This window comes from Ictalurus furcatus, chromosome 2, assembly GCF_023375685.1.
Source record: "Ictalurus furcatus strain D&B chromosome 2, Billie_1.0, whole genome shotgun sequence".
Classification (NCBI taxonomy): domain Eukaryota; kingdom Metazoa; phylum Chordata; class Actinopteri; order Siluriformes; family Ictaluridae; genus Ictalurus; species Ictalurus furcatus.
Window position 1 is genome coordinate 2,879,650 of NC_071256.1, and position 20,951 is coordinate 2,900,600.

Consider the following 20,951-nt stretch of genomic DNA (forward strand, 5'->3'; position numbering starts at 1 on the left):
ACTCGAGTTGTACCTAGCTGCCTCAGCTCTTCGCTGTGGTTGTGGAAGAGGCGCTCCAGCTTCCAGATGTTCTCCAGCAGGTCGCTCTGGGAAGGCAGCTGGCCGAGAGACTCCCGCAGAGCTTCGGAGCGATCTCCCAGACGCGTCACGTTCTCCAGCAGAGCCTCCTGCTTCTCCGATGATGCCTGGGACCTGGAAACTGAGACGGACCGAATACACATCAGTTTCAAAGCAAACTAATTCGATCCAAGAGGTACAGTATGTAGTAACTGATCTTTGGCTCTGAATCGCTGTTTGAGCTGGCGTGGGCATTGTTTAGTAAAGTAAGCCAAGATTGTGCCGAGATCAACCGATCTGAGAGACACGATGCTTTTAGTAAAAAAAAAACCCCAAAAAAACACCTCATTACAGAAAACGATACAAGATCTGAGATCCAGGCACGGACGTCCAGGACGCTATTTAACACGCCGAGCGGGTCGGCCAGGGAAAACAACAGCAACTGATGACAAACGTTGTGAGAACCTCGACGAAAAACCCAGAAACACCAGAGTCAGTGACCTCACCAGCGTCCTCCACAGGCTGTCGCAACAGACCTTCCTGTAAAAGTTTGTAAAGAACGTGTGCTCGGTGAAATAAACATTTTAATCCCCGACGTGACCCGGAAATCTAGGTTTGTTTTCTCATCTAAAAGTATGCACATGTACACGTTTAACATGCGCAATAAAGACAAAGCCTCATTTGCATAAATAAATACATTCAAATACAAGACGTACTAGTAAGAATATTGGCATATATTAGAATATTACTCAATTTACTAGTAGTGTGTGAACACTGATGATGTAGAGTGTGTCTTTAAAAAAAACAAAACATTTTAGCGTTTAGCTTTCACCTTTAATGTGTGTGCAACATGGACTGGGTTGAGTATAAGTAGAGTGTACTGGGCTAGAGTGCGTGTGCGTGCGCACACGCACACACACACACACACACACACACACACCTTGTCCTCACTCATCAAGATCTAGTGTAGAACATTACTAAAGAGGGTTTTTTTTTTTTTTTTTAATGATCGATCAACCTTTAAAGTGAAGACATTAAACCAGGTTCCAGGTCCTAATGTTCTCCAGCAGGAGTTCTCAGAGCACAAACTCTACACCAGCACGTCTCAGAGGGGCGAGAGCTGTTAGGGCTGTTAGTTTGGGGTTGCTTGGTAACAGATGGCTGTTGGAATGAGACAGGATTTGTAAGTTAATACCCTCGGAGTTGAGGTGATGTAATACTGGCTCGGTCTTCTGAGACATTCGGTATTCACTCTCACAGTGTACACACACACACACACACACACACACACACACACCATACACACTCAAGACATGTACACTCTACACACATACCATACACACAAGACTTGTACACACTACGCATACACACTCTGTACACATGGTACACACCACACACACACACACACACACACACAGTGTACACATGGTACACACTACACACACACACTCTGTACACATGGTACACACGACACACACACACTCTGTACACATGGTACACACTACACACACACACTCTGTACACATGGTACACAATACACACACTGTACACATGGTACACAATACACACACTGTACACATGGTACACACTACACACACACACACACACACACACTCTGTACACATGGTACACACGACACACACACACTCTGTACACATGGTACACAATACACACACACACTCTGTACACATGGTACACAATACACACACTGTACACATGGTACACAATACACACACTGTACACATGGTACACAATACACACACTGTACACATGGTACACACTACACACACACACACACACACACACTCTGTACACATGGTACACACGACACACACACACTCTGTACACATGGTACACACTACACACACACACTCTGTACACAATACACACACTGTACACATGGTACACAATACACACACTGTACACATGGTACACACTACACACACACACACACACACACACTCTGTACACATGGTACACACGACACACACACACTGTACACATGGTACACACTACACACACACACTCTGTACACATGGTACACAATACACACACTGTACACATGGTACACAATACACACACTGTACACATGGTACACACTACACACACACACTCTGTACACATGGTACACACTACACACACACACACACACTCTGTACACATGGTACACACGACACACACACACTGTACACATGGTACACAATACACACACTGTACACATGGTACACACTACACACACACACTGTACACATGGTACACACTACACACACACACTCTGTACACATGGTACACACTACACACACACACACACACACACTCTGTACACATGGTACACAATACACACACTGTACACATGGTACACACTACACACACACACACACACACACACACACACTCTGTACACATGGTACACACTACACACACACTCTGTACACATGGTACACACTACACACACACACACACACACACACTCTGTACACATGGTACACAATACACACACTGTACACATGGTACACACTACACACACACACACACACACACACACACACTCTGTACACATGGTACACACTACACACACACTCTGTACACATGGTACACACTACACACACACTCTGTACACATGGTACACACTACACACACACACTCTGTACACATGGTACACACTACACACACACACACACACTGTACATGCTCAACACACATACACACTACACATATACAATACACACTCTGTACATACACACTGTAAAGTACACACGCTACACATATACACACTCTGTATGTGCAGTGCTTTTGCTGTGCACGTGTGCATTAAAGATGGACAGATGATCTGCAGGAACCGTTCCAGGAATCCAGGTCGGAATCCCAATTTCTTTCTAGCGGTGACGGACCGTCGTGTCAGCTGATTCCACAGAGCGACACGTCCGTCAGATCTGATCTCCACCTGGACTGATGTACACCACTTCTACACGTCGCCATCACGTCATCATCATCATCATCATCATCAGGTGAAATAAACCTGAACGAGGTCACTGACCTTTCACCATCCTCACCAGCCGCCAGTGCAGATCTAGCTCAAAATCATCGACTGTCTTCGACACGCCACGCAGAAGAATCGCAATCGCATCTCACGAGGTCTGAGAGCTGAGAATGTTCATTCCAAGGACACGATGCAAAGAACTGTGGGAAAGAACTCCAAGCGTTCATGACGAGAACACCGTGAGCATCTCCGCTTATGAGACTTAGCGTTATTAATCAGAATCGGGGGGTTATGCAGTTTGACTTGGGCCGGAGCATGAAATCTGGCAAACACCGACGCCAAAACCACAAAAGCCCTGCAACAGATGGACGCGATCTCACTGGAGTAAATTAAAACCGGGAAGAATGTTCTGTTCTCTCGTCTCTCAGTGTCCAATCACGCCGAGCCTCAGGAGACGCGCTGGAAAACTAGCCTTGATGACAAATACTGTATTTTCTCTCACTCTCACACAATACGGCTGCATATTCCTAAACGCATAGCTGATCTCTTCCAATTGACATGATTTTATTATCGGGTTTTCTTTTTCCTTGGGAGGAGTGCACTCTCGGGAAAGCCAATTTTTTTTCTTCTCCCAAACTCATTTGAATTTATTTTCTAGAAAACTAACACTAGTTGACCCACTCCACTGGACACCATTAACCTCAAACGTTTTGCAATCCGTCGACTGAACTGTATCCAGCTCCAAACCTCTCACAGCTGTTAATAAAATAAATAAATATATTATAGATCTCTCGAGATAAGTGTACGCCCTCGTGTATTTACGGAATAAAAGTCACTCCGTGTCATGCGGTTATTGGGAAGTAATCAGTGTCAGCGTGGTGTGATGCAGTAGAGTTACCGTTCCCAGCCTGAAGATGAGAATTCTCCTATAACTGCACGCCCTGAAAGGTTTTATTCCTTTAATCCAACGAATAAAATGTTTTATTTACTCAAGAACACGGGATTTATCCACGTACAGGTACTTCTCAACGTCCACACGTCAGAAAGCGTCAAACTTGCAGCTTCACCTCTGACTGTGACGAAGCACCGACGCTGGAGACGTTAGAATAAACGTCTCTCCGTACAGAATCCGTCAGCGTAAATCGACACTTACACAAAATTTGAGTCCGTTTATGAGGCGTGTCCGCCGTACGAGCCGTTACTACAGAGACGTTCATACAAACCCGTGACGTCTATCGGAGCCGCCGTCATAGATAATTAAATCGACAGCTTCTGACCAATCGCAGATACTAAATCGGGTATCAGAGTTTGGGTTGTACAAATAAAAAGATCGTTTTATAAAAAAAACACGTATATGTTTTGTAGCATTCATCATGCTTAAACTGTACAGAAAAAAGAAAAGACAAACTTAAAGAAACATGAACAATTTGATGTTTATTTAAAACAACAACAACTTTTACATTTATGTATTTTAAAGTAGTTCGACCCGTTATGGACCTTATTTCCCCCCCCGTCAGTGCTACCATACGAGACGCGCCGTTTTAAAACAGCATCGTGTCTTTCTGGACGTCTTTCCCGAATTTATACAACACACGCAAAACAATCAACGTACAACCGCAGCTTCCTCTCTGAACTGAACGGGGTAAAACGGCGCTCTGTTCAAGAGCGGATCTCGGTAGGATGTGTTTTTATTATTTTATTTTTATTACTGTCCCTAGATTCATTCATATGTTCCTCCAAACTGTCAAACCAGCACAACCACAGCACAGGCTGTCTTTACAGCAGAGCCCCAGAGAGAGAGAGAGAAAGCACGAAAGAGTGAGCACGAGAGAGCGAGAGCGCACGAGAGAGAGAGCGAGAGAGCATGAGAGAGAGAATAATAATGCAGTGCACATGCTCCATGTGTGTGGGGAAAACACGAGCCTGCTGTGAGTCATTTGTTCTCAAACAGCTCTCCTTCCACAGAGGGACCGAGCCAGTTCTCTCTAGATGTTCTCTGTAACATGAACCCCTCTCTCACTCTCACCCTCACATCACCTACGTATGTATTATTCTATGTGTCGTGCATTTACACTGAGAAATAAGAACAAACGTAGTGCGATAAACAACACTGTAAACCTCCACCACCTAAGTTTGCACATGTTAGCACTTTGGGAACTTCACAGGCAACCTGATGGGAAATTAAGTGTACTTGCAGATACAATCAAGTCAAATAAATGCAGGGCTTTTTTTTTTTTGATTGAACGAAAACATTACACGACGCAACGCTAGCTAGCGATTCCTCTCAGGCACGGGCGGCAGTGAAAACGTCCCGGCACCAAATGGTCCATCGGATCTTGAATGATTACGAATATTAGAATTAACATCCCGCTCATCGACCCTCCCGGACGCGGCCTCCGCGACGCCGTCCGATCAGGTACGGAGGAAACGAAATGGGAGGGGCTTGTGGAAAGTTCTGTAGAGAAATCACTTGGGGGTGGTGCTGTATAGGAAAAATAACCAACACACAGCGGTGTGGCGTGATACAGCCGGATCTTCATTACGTTTCCCCAATAACAGCGAGCGTTTTACTCCTCTTATACCGCACCCAACACATTCTTAGTCATTTGTGAACGCCACGTCATACTTTTTAAATCCACATATAGTTACATTTACACGTTGTGGAACGTCCGCAAAACAAGTTCTCGCTCACGTCACAGCAGCAATAAACAATAAACATTTCCTCAAAAGCCTCTCGTTTTTCCTCCTTCAAAGCCGATAAGACAAAAAAACAAAAACAAACAAACAAACAAACAAACAAACCAGCAGCGTGTCATGTTCGTGAGAAACCACAAACCTGTCCAGAAGATGTTGGAAAACTACAGCTTTACGTCTGACTGTAACAAAAGTACTGACACTGGAGACTCCTTCCGTAAATATTTTATTCCTCACACACACACACACACACACACACACACCATGTTTAATATAATACCTACATTTGTATACAGTATACTTTCAAGCACCAGATTTGAGACACCACTTTACTCTGTTAACTCTCTTTTTTTTTCCCCCCTTTTCTTTTTCTCCCCTCATCCACGCTCTCATTCTTCAGATTCTTGAGCTCCGCTCTTACAGAGCCACTGCGCTTCCTGTACTCGGACGTTCCCGACTCGCTTAATTAAAAGGCGCGATAATCATTTCCCGCGTCGTACTTCCTCTCTCTCCTTCTTCCGAGCGCTCTCCACTCCAGCCTCGCTTTCTTTTCCTCAGCACGTCCTGCGTCCTCCCCACCGTGGCTTCACGCGTCATGTAGAAAAATCAACCCTCCATACCCACTTAACACGTTATACAAAGTCTTTTTTGATCTCCTAAACACCGACCGTGGAAGCTTGCAGAAGTCTTACTTGTGAAGGATTGCGATATTAAAAACAAAAACGAGGACAGGTGGGCCGTCTTCTTGTCTTCTAAAAGGACTATTTCGACATGTTGCTGCAAAGCACACTAAAGCAAGGAACGGCTCCACATACAACACACACACACACACACACGCTCTGCAGTTAGAAAGATTAACGTGCGAGCTCATTAGCAGTGACGGAAACTGGAGACGTGTCTTTATCCCGAACTGTCCTAGCTCGACCTCATGCGGTTGGCATTTCTGCATGGTACGAGTGCCAGAGGCAACAGGATGCAACAAGAAAGCGACTTCATTTATTATTATTTATTTTTTCCCCACAAAAATCATAGCTACAGTCCTTATCAGGGGTGAAGGAACAGGCAGTCAGTGAAAGCATGGGCAAATCCATAATTCTATCCAATAATAATAATAATAATAATAATAATAATAATAGCAGGGCAGATGTTTAAAACATCAAAACACTAGGACTCGACTAGGAAACACGGTCAACAAGTAAATGGACATGGGAACGGAGATTACAAAGCAACCTGAACCGTGTCTCAATTAACATACCACGTCCTAATACTGACCGCTATTTACTATGTACTTATCTACAGTACGGTCCTGGGAAATAAAAAAAAAAAAAAAAAAAATCCTTCCCGCATGTGATGTAAACAACAGCATCGGAGTTCAGTGCAAACCAATTTATTATTTCAATTATATATATATAACAAAAGAGGTGTTTTATGTATGATGAAATGTAATCATAAACGGATAAAAAAAGCAAGTGTAAGCGCTGGCAAATACTCTGCTTCAGGATGTGGCGTTATGAGAAAATATAACGTTTGCTTGTTTAGTTTTGCGCCGGAGCTATGAGCCACGACGGAGAAATTTGACTCGCCACAGACAGCATGCACTTACTAACTGAAATCTAATTTGTAGCTAATTTATGCAAGACCGAGTTCCGGTCCACTAATCTGATTGGTCGAGCAGCATTGTGGAGTACGTCCACGTGCTAGCTCAAAATGGTTACTACAGTAAAACCATCGTCGCACTCAATCGCGAGTGTAATCCGAGTATCGACACGGCCGTGCTTGGCTACGGCGCCTGACCTGCGTCTCGGGCTCGCGTCCGTACCCTGTAACTGAATACTGAACACTGTCGTTCGTGCGATATCGCTCGAAATCGCCCGCATCATGTCCCGAGTTCTGCTACAACTCTGTAGTCAAGCCTTGCAGGCTGTAGAGGATGCGTGTGAAATGGCAGTAATTTCCTAAACTGCTTCAACAAGTCTGAAGGACTGGATGTGGTTTGACTCGGACGCTTACACAAAAGATCTGGGATCAGATACAGTACAGTACAGTACTTGTTAGACACATTACAGTGTAGATAATTTCCCACATGTCTAACATGATCTTGACTGACCGGCTAAATATGAGACGACACGGGAAAACTGGTCTCCATGTTGTTTTTGTTGTTTATCTGCTACAAGCCCTTCACGGACATGCTTAAAATGTGTGCTCGTTTATTTAATGGAGGTAAAGAAAGAAAGAAAGAAACCCAAAAACACACCACCACCTCCATTTTCAGGGGGAAATCAGGACATATATCTATATAGCTATCTATCTATATTTGTATATCTATATACTTCTATATCTCTATCTATCCATCTATATCGCTCTCTCTCTCTCTGTAATTGATATATAGATAGATAGATAAACACGTTATCTTTTTAGAGACTGTTATAGCCCCTCGTAAAAGGGGCAGAAAGAAAGATGTAAAGAAAAGAGAAAATATTTAGGACAATATTTTACTACTCCAGAAATTTGCTTGTCCCCCCCCCCCCGCCCCCCCTTTGTGTACATTTTCATCTCCCCCGTCTACACAATACCCTGTGTGCATGCTCGTTTTGCTCTCAGATTTGTTTCATTTTCTATAATGTCCATGTTTCTATAAGTACCATACTTCTGACGTAGTTTCCATACACAGTAACGGGAAATGTCACCAACAATGGACACAACACGTGAATCCTGTTGAAGATTCTAAACTAGTGTTGGAAATAAATAAATAAATTAGCCCGTTAAAAAAAAAGAGAGAAAGTTTTTATTTATTCTAGAGACGCTGGTCTCACAGTGAACACCGGAGAACTTTAGAAGTCTGTGAGGTACAGCCAGGGATTCGTGATTTGTTTAAAAATCTTGCTTAAAGTGGTGGAAAATCACAAGCAACGTCAGGGGTCCAAGCACTGAAGGATTTCAGCCAACTCGAAAGCAAAAAGTAATGAAAAGTGATGTGAATGCTTGGATTACGTTCATGACATAAATCAGTACTGACACGGTCTATGATTGTTTTTTTTGTTTTTTTTTTTAAAAAAATGTAAAAGTGGTCCATGGCTGCTCTAGAGTTGCATCACCGCCTTGTTTTTGCAAATGATTTCCCGTTTGTTTTTGTTTTTTTTTTATGAATGGAAAACCAAGCGGATGAATACAACAATGTGAACAGCTGAGTTCTATGCAGATGTGGTCCAGTGTTGACACGCAAGCAGCTGTACCATCTTCACAGCCGAAACGCATCATGCGGCCACTGGAGTATAATCATCCAGTCGCAGAAATCCAATTCGTCTCAGCTGTCAGCCCGTGGTCATCTTCTACTTGAACCTCTTCGGTCTCGGGAACGTTTTCGAGTCCGGTTCCTGTGAGGCAGCGTGAGCTTTACCCAAAGACTGATCCAGAATAATATTTAACAGGCTGTTATATGACCCCCCCCCCTCGTTAAACTGCGTTGGCAGCGACTTGTACTGAACGACAGACCAAAACACTTGATGTTTATCAGCGTCTCAAAGAGAGGACGCTTTAAAATCTCACATATGCAGCGATGTTTATGCTCCAGAAACGGTTATGAAAAACACATGCTAGCTTTAACACGGTAAACAACGGAAATTGGCCAAATTCCAACGAGAGACAAACTACAAGTCGGTCAGTCACTTTCTAGTGTGAACATAAGTGATTATTAACGAGCCTAGCGCTTGACTGACAGCTAGTATCAGGTCTCAAAAAGTCATTATGGCGAGATTAGAGACCTCACACTGGACATCTGCGTGTTCCGTATGTCCAGATTACACACTTCCAGACGCATCTGATCCCACTTAGCCAGCGTTCTTATATAGAACTCATCGTTATAACAGAAATAAAACAAAACCCCCTCATTAATTCCCCTCGTGCCTAATCAGCAGGTCATCTGGGTTTCATTAGGAACAGCAGACCTGCATAGAAGCAGATTTACCGACCTGAGGAAGCCATTATACGTGTCATTCTCCATTCGTCATCTTCATTCTATCTCTCCTGCCTTCTGTTTTCGTTTCTCCGACTTGCAGCCAGCTCCTCTTGTGATCGTCAGCCAAAGTCACTGCTGCTCAAACTTGGGCTGGTTTACGTCTCTGACCTTTACCCTGATGTTTACACGAAATGGTGCCATGCTCGCTTGGCCTCTAGAGGGCAGCCGTGGGCGACATCATGACCCGCAGGTCAGCTCATATCCACCTGGTTTCCAACTTCCTGGTTTTCTAGGGCATGTAGAAGTCCTATTGTTGGGGAGACGAGTCGGAATTCCAAATCGTCTGTGCGTGATGCCGGTGGGAATCGGATGCCGTGACCCGCTCACGTTCTAATCACACGTGGATCGCGTGCATCTAGATAGCACTGTGAGACTGCTGGATGGTAATTAAGAAGAAAGTCTCGATGAAACCAATCAGGATCAACAGTTGCGATTCAAGCCACCTCAGGATAACCAAACTGTCTCAGAAGTACTGCACCATCGTGAGGGTTAAACCCTGCTCCAGAAACCTCACTATACAACCTATTCCTCAATGCCAAAACCGTCTAAGGTCAAGTGTTCAGAAGAGCAGAAGCTAACCCTCTTGACGTTCCACGTCAAGTCTCCTTCAAGTATCTGTCTTTCCATATGAATAGCGAAATTCTATACAGAATTCAGGTTCATTCTTCATCCGAGTCCAAAAGCTTTTCTTCCCAGAGCAGGTTTTGTAGACACTAAAGCCTTGTCGACGCTTGTAGAAGTGCACACTACGCAACTAAAAATGTACCCTTCATGTCTGTTACATGGACCATTGAAAAGCAGAAAGATCTTAACTAGTCCTGAGAGATATAGTGCTACATTTACATCAATTACATCACAGGAAAATGTTCTAGTCTGTAATGGAAATCAGTTACCGCTGCCTGCTCCAGCTAGCTTTTATAACGCTACTTTTATCCGCCATCGCAGTCACATTACCCTCCAAAACTACTGGAATAGCAAGGTCAATTCATTTGAAAACAGCTTTTATTTCCTGGTATTTATATCTAGATGTGTTAAATGACATAGAACATAGCACTTTATTAAAAATAAATAAATAAATAAATAAAATCTGACCACACAATTTGTAGGCGTGCAGAAATATTGGAACATGCGACTGACGAGAGTTTCTTGTTGCCCATGTGTGTCGTGTTAGATCAATTGTTTAAACAATAAATAGTTCTGAACATCTACTCTTGGTTTTAGCCTTCAGTTTTACCTGTGAAGACTGCATTTGTTGTTAAAAAGGATAAACCAAATGAAGATCAGAGAGCTGTCTATGGGAGAAAATCAAGCCATTTTGAAGCTGAGAAAAGAGGGGAAAAAAATCAATCAATCAATCAATCAATCAATCAATCAGAGGCATTGCACAAGCATTGGGTATAGCCAATACAACAATGTGGAATGTCCTGAAAAAGAAAGAAACCACTGAAGTACTGAGCAACAGACACCGAACGGGTCGGCCAAGGAAAACAACAACAGGTGATGACAGAAACATCACAGAGAGCTGCGAAGAAAAACTCAAAAACAAGTCAGTGACATCACCAACATCCTCCACAGGGCAGGGGTGAAGGTATCACAATCCACCGTTCGAAGAAGACTTCGAGAGCAGACTACAGAGGGCACACCACAATATGAAACCAATACATCACTTTGTGTTCAGCTTCCTACTTTAATGAATTTGCACAGGAAATTTTAGCATAAGCTTTTTCTTCCCCCATGATTCTCAACTAGATTTGTCAAATCATTGCTCATGAACGATTTGTTGAACCTGACCAAACACTGTAATTGCTTTCGACATCGTTGACACAGCAGGTGTCGAGTGTAACAACTGCTATCTGGAAATCCTCACAGCTGCAGTCAGATTGTCTGGGTTATGGTCCTATTAGACAACAGCTATAAACAGAAAAACCACCAATCAGCACTCACCACACACACACACACACACACACACAACTTTCGCTGACCGTTAAACAGGCCTCGGCTAAGAGGAACTTCCCATGTTATTCAGTCAGGGCATATGTTTTATGCATGAACTCAACTGTCTGTGTTACAGCTTTACCTCTGACTGGTACAAAGCGCTGACACTGGAGACTCCTTCCATAAACGTTAGATAAACTTCTCCTCAGAGGAAACATCACTGTGTTAACGATTATGCATTAAAAAAAAAAAAATAATAAATTATATATAATTAATATATATAAATTTATATATATATATAAATAATCTGTTTACGTGGCGCATCCACTATACAAGTCCCGTGTGAGCCGTTACTATAGAAACAATAATTTATTAGGACAAGTGCATTAATATAAATTTGGAGCTGCACTACTATCAGAGCCGCTGTTCTAGAAAATAAATAAAAGAATCAAATCAACACCATTCTGACCAATCAGAATCGAGAATGCAATGGCGCTGTGGTATGTTCGTTATTACGCAATACGTTATACCCGACTGGTCTTCCTGATGACTCACCTTTGACTTGTTATTCCAATTCAACACCACAAGCATTCGACACTGAGCTTTACTCCAGTGCCGCTCAACCCAGAGCAGAACTCCCACCAACCGGACAGCTGCAATAATAAACCCAACTCAAGTCTGATGTCATTTGGACTCGTGCTTGTGGCTCCATCATTGTGTGTTAGATCGTGTCAAAATATTGACCACAAGGTACGGCATGTTTTGGCCACAACTGGTATAATTTGAGCTTGAACAAAGAAATAAAAAAGAAAAAAAAAAAGACAGTTTGAGAGACTGCTATACTGAATGGTCCTGGCTTTAGTTTCTTACTTTCTCAGGAGGGTGCTTGGGTGATTTTTTTTGTTCCTGGCAGCAGTACATAGATGATGCAGGGTTGTGCCTAGCAACTCCAAATTGCACTGACCTAAACAAAGGGTCTACCATCTGGCCAAATGTCACGCTGCCATGTGATACAGTTTAGGCGAAATGAGACAAAGTCTGGAAAACAGTGACACCAAGACAGAGGCGCATGCAAAAGAACTTTCACTGTATGCACTCCGGTGAACAGTTTGATTTCGCCACAAAATGTCGCACTTAAATTTATATTTTGGGAATTACCAGAGTAATGTTCTCCCCGTGCTGATTGTCATATCATATTATCCATATTCCAAATTGTACATAGGGTGTGTGCGTGCGAGTTTGCGCCCTGTGATGGGTTGGCACTCTGTCCAGGGTGTCCCCAGTCTTGTGCCAGAGTTCCCTGGCTCTCCTAGGCTCTCCCACAGCTCTGTATAGGATAAGTGGTATGGAAAATGGAGGGATGGATTGCTTTTATGCATTTTATACATTACATATTGCTTTTATGTTACATCTTCTCTAATTTTTTTCATGTTTAAAGGCAAGTGCTTATGTTAAAGACGGTGGTCTAGAAGCTGAGGTTGTACGGTTGTACTGTTCATCTTCATACTACTACAGTGTAGCGTAATGATTTATTACCCCACTCCTCTGCGTCACACAGAAGAGGACGGGGTTGCTTTCCGAGTCTGGTTCCTCTCAACTTCTTCCTCACCACTGTCACCTCTGGCTTGCTCATTAGGGATCTAAATTTACATCTGGATTTCTGTAAAGCTTCTTTGTGACAATGTCTTTTGTTCAAATAATTCTGAACTTTCATGGCCCTCTATTTGGAACAAAAAGACCCCGAACCATGACTAACCTTTACCCACCATTTAAACAAAACAAAACGACCAAAAAAATAAAAAGCCAAGCATTTTGGGATCGACTCGCTTAATTATAAACTCAGACAAAGTGAGGCTAACATTTAAGGTGGACAGGATGTGGGAATCTGGTCAGCGTCGAAACGGAGAATGTCTGGTTTCAAGACTGACCACACGCTGGTCTATTATTGGCTAACGAGACAGCATACTCACTGAAAAGGCCCCAACCTGGACACCTGCTCGAGTGTTTGGGAATTCAGAAATACCTCGACTCGGAGCAATAACTATTCAAAGCTCTTGTCCTCTGCTGCGATATATGCAGATGCACTGTTCACTCCATTTCCCACAACAGATATTACGCTAAATCATGTCACTTTAATTTCCCCAAGCTGTCTGTAGCAGTTCAATAACTCCACATGACTCGAGATCATGTCGAGAACAGTCCAAGAGGCCTGGGAAACCACTTTCGCGCACAACTGGAGGTACGGCGATTGTGTTGACGTCTGCATGTTGTTGTCTAGACAACAAAAATCCGTTTCTGTGTCAGCGATATTTCCTTAATGGTCAGCTTGAAGGAAGCATTTCTCCCGTACTCTCGCCAGGCGCTAGAGTGCGGACCGATTTGCTAAAAAAAATAAATAAAAACTTTTAGAATGAACGCTCGAACGTACCAACTGCTCAAATACTTCTTCATGCTGTGTTTTGATAGTAACGGAGTAATATTATTTCATAGCTGGAATTCCCTATTGTGGCTAAGACAGAAACACACCACTTCCCATGAGGCTTTGGCTAGTCTGTTATGCTAAATTTAAAACAGAGAACGCATTCACAGACTCGATAAATTGGCCCACTTTTTTCCAATTACAATCGGCTGTCTCTGGCGGTCCCCTCCTGCTGAGAGCGAGACGTAATCCTTGCTTTGGTAGTGGAAGATGTCAGACTCGGGAATCTGACTTCTCTATTGAGTCTAGCTATTCGGCTGGAAAGAAACGCAGTTGAAGGAGATTTGACGTGCGGTGTCGAGAAGAATAGGTTCCGCTCTTGTGAGTCTCGGGTCTTTAAGAACGAGGTGCAACATGTTGAGAATCACTTCAAATCAAATTCTGGCATACCAGGACTCAAGATGGCGCCAGTCCTTAACGGCGACTCGGGTGGTTAAATTCATATCCGTTCGTTACTTCAGGGAGAAAAGCCTCAAAAGGTCAAGATCAATTAGTAGTCGGGATGTTAATCACCATGCTCTTTAACTCGGTCTAAACGTGATGACTTTTGACTGCGCTTTTTCATGGTGCAACCGGTCCCACTGAGTTCCCAAAAACAGCCTTGGGCTAATGAGGTCTGGACAATGGAGGCTTGATGGGGTGCAAACACTTTTTAGGGACGCGGCATACAACAACAGGGAGCACTGAGCAAATGTTTAAGGCTGAGGGTTCCTGCAGGGTTTCCGAGCAACCGCTGTTTGGAGAAGCACTCGAGACTGGCTTGGGGCCCCCAATTCAGATTCTCAACCCCTCGGAATATGTGCACAACAAAGTGAGACGTCGCTCTGGCAGATGTAAGGATTGACTTTCCTGTCCGTGAGCTTTGTGCGGAAGGACCGCGGGACGTAATTAGCCGTTCTCCAAAGTGCAAGAATGGTTTCTAATCCCGGGTCATGTACAAGAAGTTCACATGGAGTTGCATTTTCATACACGTTTCTCAAACCACAAATAGCTATCTCGCCAGAAGAATAACAGAACATGTGGGGACTTAGAGGGTCTCAAGACCTGGTATGCATGAATAATTGGCCCAGAGTGAGTTTATGCAAAAGGGTCGCCCTGAGAGCTGGCGCTTTTTGCTGGCTGATTTATCAGATTGTGGCGGTGTTGGCTTTTGGAAAACGAGAACGCCGCTATACTTCATCGGACTTTCTGACGCACGATCAAAGCCTTGGAAGTTCAAACTGTGTGTGTTCTGGGGTAACTCATCGTTTGCGGAGGGCCCGTGATCCTACATGATCTTCGAGATCTCAATTTGAAGAGCTGCATGAATTCGCACTGCTTGCCAAACTCGTTGTGTAACCCCCCCCATTCATTTCAATGAATGATCTAAACAAATAAATAGATGTTGCACTCAATGCTTTAAGACTTTCAACAATTAGCTTGATTCGGTCAGTGAAAGAGTTTCTTCCTGATGTGCAGAAATTATGAAACTTAGCCCGAGTGACAAAAGATCTATAGGTCATGCAGCAAATTCGCTGCCTCATGACGGCAAAGTTTTGCGTTTGATTCACTAGTCACAAAAGTTTCATTGCAATCTGAGGAAAAAGGACAAGCCCTTTAAATTAAAGCAGACCACATGTGTGTTTTTGGCGCTGGTTAAGAGAAAAGCTGAGTAATATGTGCAGGGCATCAACGCTAACGGATCATAAACATCAGGCGTGCAGTTAAAGTGTTGACAATAGTTACTTTATGCTAAGGATTAAATACATAGTGACTGGTTTTCTTTTTAGAATTTTTTCCACTAACAACATTTATCTCCTTAGTCAGCACTTGGGATACACTCTCCAGCTATAGTTCTGTCTCGTAGTTCATCTGGGTCCAGTTAAACTGAACTTCTGGGGATTTTGTCAGTATTGATCTTTGTGAACATTTACAACATGGATATACAAATCAGAAACACTGGATTCTTTAGAGGCCCATTTCAAGGTTTCTGTTTTTAGTTAAAAAGAAAAAGAAGAAAAAAAAAAAAAACAACAACAGGCAAAGAGTAAAATCATAGAGCTGAATTATAGGCCATTATGAATCAAAATAGCATCATCTATAAAAAATTTTAAACTGTGCCCTGAATATGGCTAAGAATGTTGTACTTTTCTTCGAGGTGCCACAAGGTACAGTACTAGGTCCAATGTAGATTTAAAAAAGTTAATTTAATAGGACATAAATAGACATTGACATAAATAGAAAAATGTTTACATCAGAGACTCGTTACTGAATATACACAGAAATATATATAATTAATAGATTAAGCCTATCATTAGCAAGGATAGCTGGCATAAAATGCTAATCTGCCTATAAGTGTGTAAAATTTTTCCATACAATCATTTTTATTATACAGACCTCATGATATAATCACTTTACTCAGCACAAATAATTTCACCGTCAAGCGGTATCTATTGACAGATATCAGATTTGAGCCTGATGTCGAACATCACACCTGTGGATATTCTAAATAGTAAAAAAAAAAAAAAAAACGCAGCTTATGCATCTCGTGTGCTGAAAAGGAGAATAACAGTCAAGGAAAGAGATGTTGTTGCCGTCAGAACGGAAGGACGGAGGAGACGATCTGATTTGCGAGGTCACCTGGAAGCACTTTAAAGAGGTGAAGATCTGAGACTAACAGCGCACCACTTGGAAACCAATCTTCCTTCTCTTTCATCCTAACTCGCGTCCACTGGATTGAGCCGCTGCCCCAATAAACCAAATAAAAAGGGTACGTTTCAGATCCTGGTCCAAGTGTAATTTTGGACCCGTGTTCATGCTGAGACGGCGTAGTGGAACCCGAGCGCTCTCTGTTCCGAGTGAGTACTCACGCCAGAGCGGGAAATGACATGTCGTGTTTTTCTTTCATCATCATCATCATCATCATCATCATCCCAGTCATACAGGGCTGTAATGAGCCGTTTACTCAGATGGATTTGGTTCGGTAAAGTTGTGTGAAGAACTTCAGGTCCTTAACTGATGATAATCCCAATCCAATTCTCTCTCACTTTCTCCAGCCTTATTTCTCCAACAATGCCAAGATCGCACTCTCTTACCCTTTCTCTTCTCCCGTGCATCAACAAACAAATGTAAAAAGTGAAAAGCACAGGAAGTGTTACCCAAGAGCACGGAGATCGGTTAAAATTTGACATTAGAGATACGCTTACGCTGAAATGACCCATTACGATAAAGTACAAAATCTAAATGCTTTATTCAGCAAAACACCAAGAAAAGTCCAAGTTTGAAGAAGTAGCTTACTTCTTTTCAAATGACAATGAAAAGCCCCGTGCAATATTTACGTTAATGTCTTTCTACTTTCAGACAAGTCTGTTACAAGGTCATCAATGTCCTGCATTTTTATGAACTAGTCTGAACAGATTTTCCTGTCGGACACGGTGCGTCCAGCATCAAAAAAAAAAAAGGCGGCGTCGGCTCTCTCGAGTGCACGGAGAACGATCTCTCCGACAAAGCGGTCGAGAAACCCGTGACTTCTTTCCAAAAAGCCGTGAAATTCCTTCTTACGTTCTTGCAACAGAGCAGGCGGCATCACCTCGAAGCGTGATCTTAATATATTTAATTGTACAGATATTTCCTCATAGTCTTGGCTACGCCACTGAGCTGAGGTATTAAAAATCCCAGAGATGCTGCTGTACCTGATTGATACACTCACACCATCACCACATACACAAACATCTCATAATGCAAATAATATCTGCTTAGTCATGGTCCTCCGATGGTTGGTTTCCACCAAGTTTCTCAACTTAGTGGTTTATATAGTTAAAAGTGCTGTTTAGATCGATTCAGTGATCGTTTGGCATCGGCACCGAGGCGGGGCAACTTTCTGAATAACTCCATATGGAACAGAGCTTGGTTATATAATAACCATGACATGGAACACTGAAGAAAAAAAAAACCCCCTGAACAATACCACCGCTCTGATGTGTGTGCACTCTGAAACCCAACTGTAAAGTAGTTAATAGGACCCAGATCTCATGCAACTACCCATGTCCTGATTATGATTCATACCAGCCACTTGGACGCTCTCGCGAGGGCCATTTTCTCAAAACTGCCTTAATGCGCTTAATTAAAGCAACATAAACTGTCGGAAACGTTGGACTCTCGCGTACGGCTCGGATTTCTCGCATTCACGACCTTAACGACCGAGGCCGAGCTGTGAGGACTGAAGCTCTCTTTCTTACCCTGGTTTGGTGGTATGAAGGAAAGGAGATGCTTTCTAGGAGTCGGGTTGTAATCCTGGAAAGCAGGAGCGTAAACACCACGTGGCGATTTCTCTGCTTTAACAAAGCTAGAGGTAATTAGCGGACAGCGTGTTAGAGCAGTGAAAACGCCGAGGACATCGTGGCCTCTTGCCTTTTCTCCTCGGCTTAAAGCCCATGTAAAAACTCCTGCCAAATAAGTCCGTTACTTATCCTCGTAAGTAGCGGACGAGCGCAGTTGCCATCGCTTTCTGTGCATGCGGAGCGGTTTATAAACGCCGAGCCGTGGAGTGTCCCAGAGCTCGTAAAAAAAAAAAAAAAAACCCATCTGATCTGCTTTCAAGCCTGAACTTGACTTAATCCAGGACTCGCCAAGCACGAATCTCAATTTTTAACGCAGATACCAGCCATGATGTCGCCGACATGTGCTCTACGGTAATTACTGCACGTTTACGCTTATCGTCATCATGCGTTCTGGGTAAAACTTCAGTTCTGTTTACTTCTGAGATGAAGGAGAAAAGTGTCAGGTTTGTCAAGTTATTCAGCCGTGTTTTGTTTTAATATATTTCGATAAAGCTTCCTAGGATGTCAGATTCCTGCTGTCGGGCTCCGTTTTGTTAAATACGTCTGACACGTCGCCGTAATCACGATAGGTTCCACTGAAAGGTGTTCTCCAGGTGCGTCGTTGCAATGCAAAGCTAAGTAGAGAACGTAGAGGTGTCGACATTCATGGTGTAGCTGTAGCGTGATTTTTAAGCGACGGTACAGCAGCAGTCAGAGCTAACGCTAATAAAATTCACTCGGCGGAAAAGAGACAGTCAGTGAAAGGGAACGGACACGTAAGCGCTTTCAGGGTGCGGTTACTTGCACGTCATGTCGACTTTATCTAGGTGACTTGTAAGTTCTCAAACCATGCCATAACGAACCAATAGGAAACGACTGGGCGGGGCTGTGGATAGAACGTGCTGTTTATCATCCGTCTTGTTAACGTGCCGGATTGCTGTGGTAAAAGTCCGGTTTTTCCTCTTGAGAAATTTCTAGTTAGCAATGTTAGCACATCTAAACACGAGTCCAAAGTAAAAGAGAAAGATGACCAGTCTCACAAGGGGAGGGTTTTTTGTGCATTTTTGCATCCCATTTGAAATGAAGCCCAGAAACTCCACTTTATCCGTAGCTGAAAAGTGTGAGCTGTTTGCGATGTATACGGCAGTGATTGTTCCCAGGCTGGTTTGTGTTTCAGTATATGTGTGTGGACAGATGCAGCACAGCTGGCGGAGGAATGACTCATTCTTGCAGGCTCGACCCAAATCTGCTCTGCAATGCAAATAAATACCTTTATGCTAATGCTAATATTCTCTCTCAAAAGCACATAACGGAGAATTGCATCCATGAATGCAGGTCTTTAGAGGAATTAACAGCGCCCCACATACACACACACACACACACACACACACACACACACACACACACACACACACACCCCTTAACATTTCTCAGATATTGACCTGACGGTACTGGAGGTTTATATTAATGCGCTCGTTCTTGTTAATCTTAATAATCCTGTTCAGATTCCTCACACATGGGTTTCTTTTCTTCCTAGATACGAGTTCTTTTTAATAAAGTGTTTCAAACTTTAACTCTCTACTAGTATTCGAAAGCCTGGCACGCATCCAACCCTACAAGGTCAGTAAACATTATAAAATGGCCGCCGAGCGCAAATAAAAAGCCGTATGCGCACGCTCTCTCTTTCCTACGCTCTATACGAGCGCGTTTTATAGAAACACACAGCATGGATTCAGCACGTTATAGCCCAATAGCCTATCCCCCCCCCCACGCTATTACACATCATTTGGTCACGGATTGTAAGCGATGTGTGCGTTTCACACGCTGTCGTTTCGGCTGATTATACTCTTAATATATAGCTCTTTGCGTTATAATCGCTGAAACATGACTCCCATCTTAACGTCAAGATTTCTTTTACTCTCATGGATTTTACTCGACTTTGACAGAACAGCCAGGATGCTGAAAAACGCAGCTTTAGAAATAACCACGCGTGACCACAAAGTGATGATCGCCGTTTGGTGACTCGTGAAATTACTGTGGCTGTTTTATGAAGACGGCCTCCTGCTTTATAGCACAAAACATTTTTTGTTCTCTTGTTCACGTCTTTGTTTTGATTCAGGACTCCATTTAAGAGTCTCCGCGTGCGTCCAAACCTTTTTGAATAAGAGGGAAATTGATGCTTTATTTAGTTTTGTTAGTCAGTCGAAATCTCCAGAACCACATGACGTTCCTGTAGCGCCACAGCGCTGTCATTTGGCTCAGTGCAACAACTTGCATCCACAACAAAAAAACGCCGCGACCCAAGGCACATTCGTGTTCGATTCACTTCCTGCAGCTGAATCGATTCCGAGTCAAACGACTCTCTCTCACTGCAAACGAAACGCACTAGAGGGCACTTGGAAGTGCTCCGAGAGCATCTCGCTCGAGAGGTGGTCTCTCTCCGCTTCCAGGTGAACTCCAGTGACCTACACGACGTACGGATTAAACGGCACG

The 20,951-nt window shown here is 43.2% G+C and overlaps 1 protein-coding gene across 5 annotated transcripts in view; it reads right to left on the reverse strand.

Annotated features, from left to right (window-relative positions):
- The window catches only part of scara5 (scavenger receptor class A, member 5 (putative)), a 51,150-nt gene that overhangs the window by 19,630 nt on the left and 10,569 nt on the right, over positions 1–20,951 (reverse strand). For 4 of the 5 annotated variants that reach the window (XM_053643328.1, XM_053643300.1, XM_053643318.1 and 1 more), the window contains one exon: positions 14–199. In XM_053643328.1, the coding sequence (XP_053499303.1) occupies positions 14–199 (186 nt within the window). Of the gene's footprint in view, positions 1–13; positions 200–3,094; positions 7,097–20,951 lie in introns of those variants that run through there. The other variant, XM_053643337.1, reaches the window with a different exon arrangement.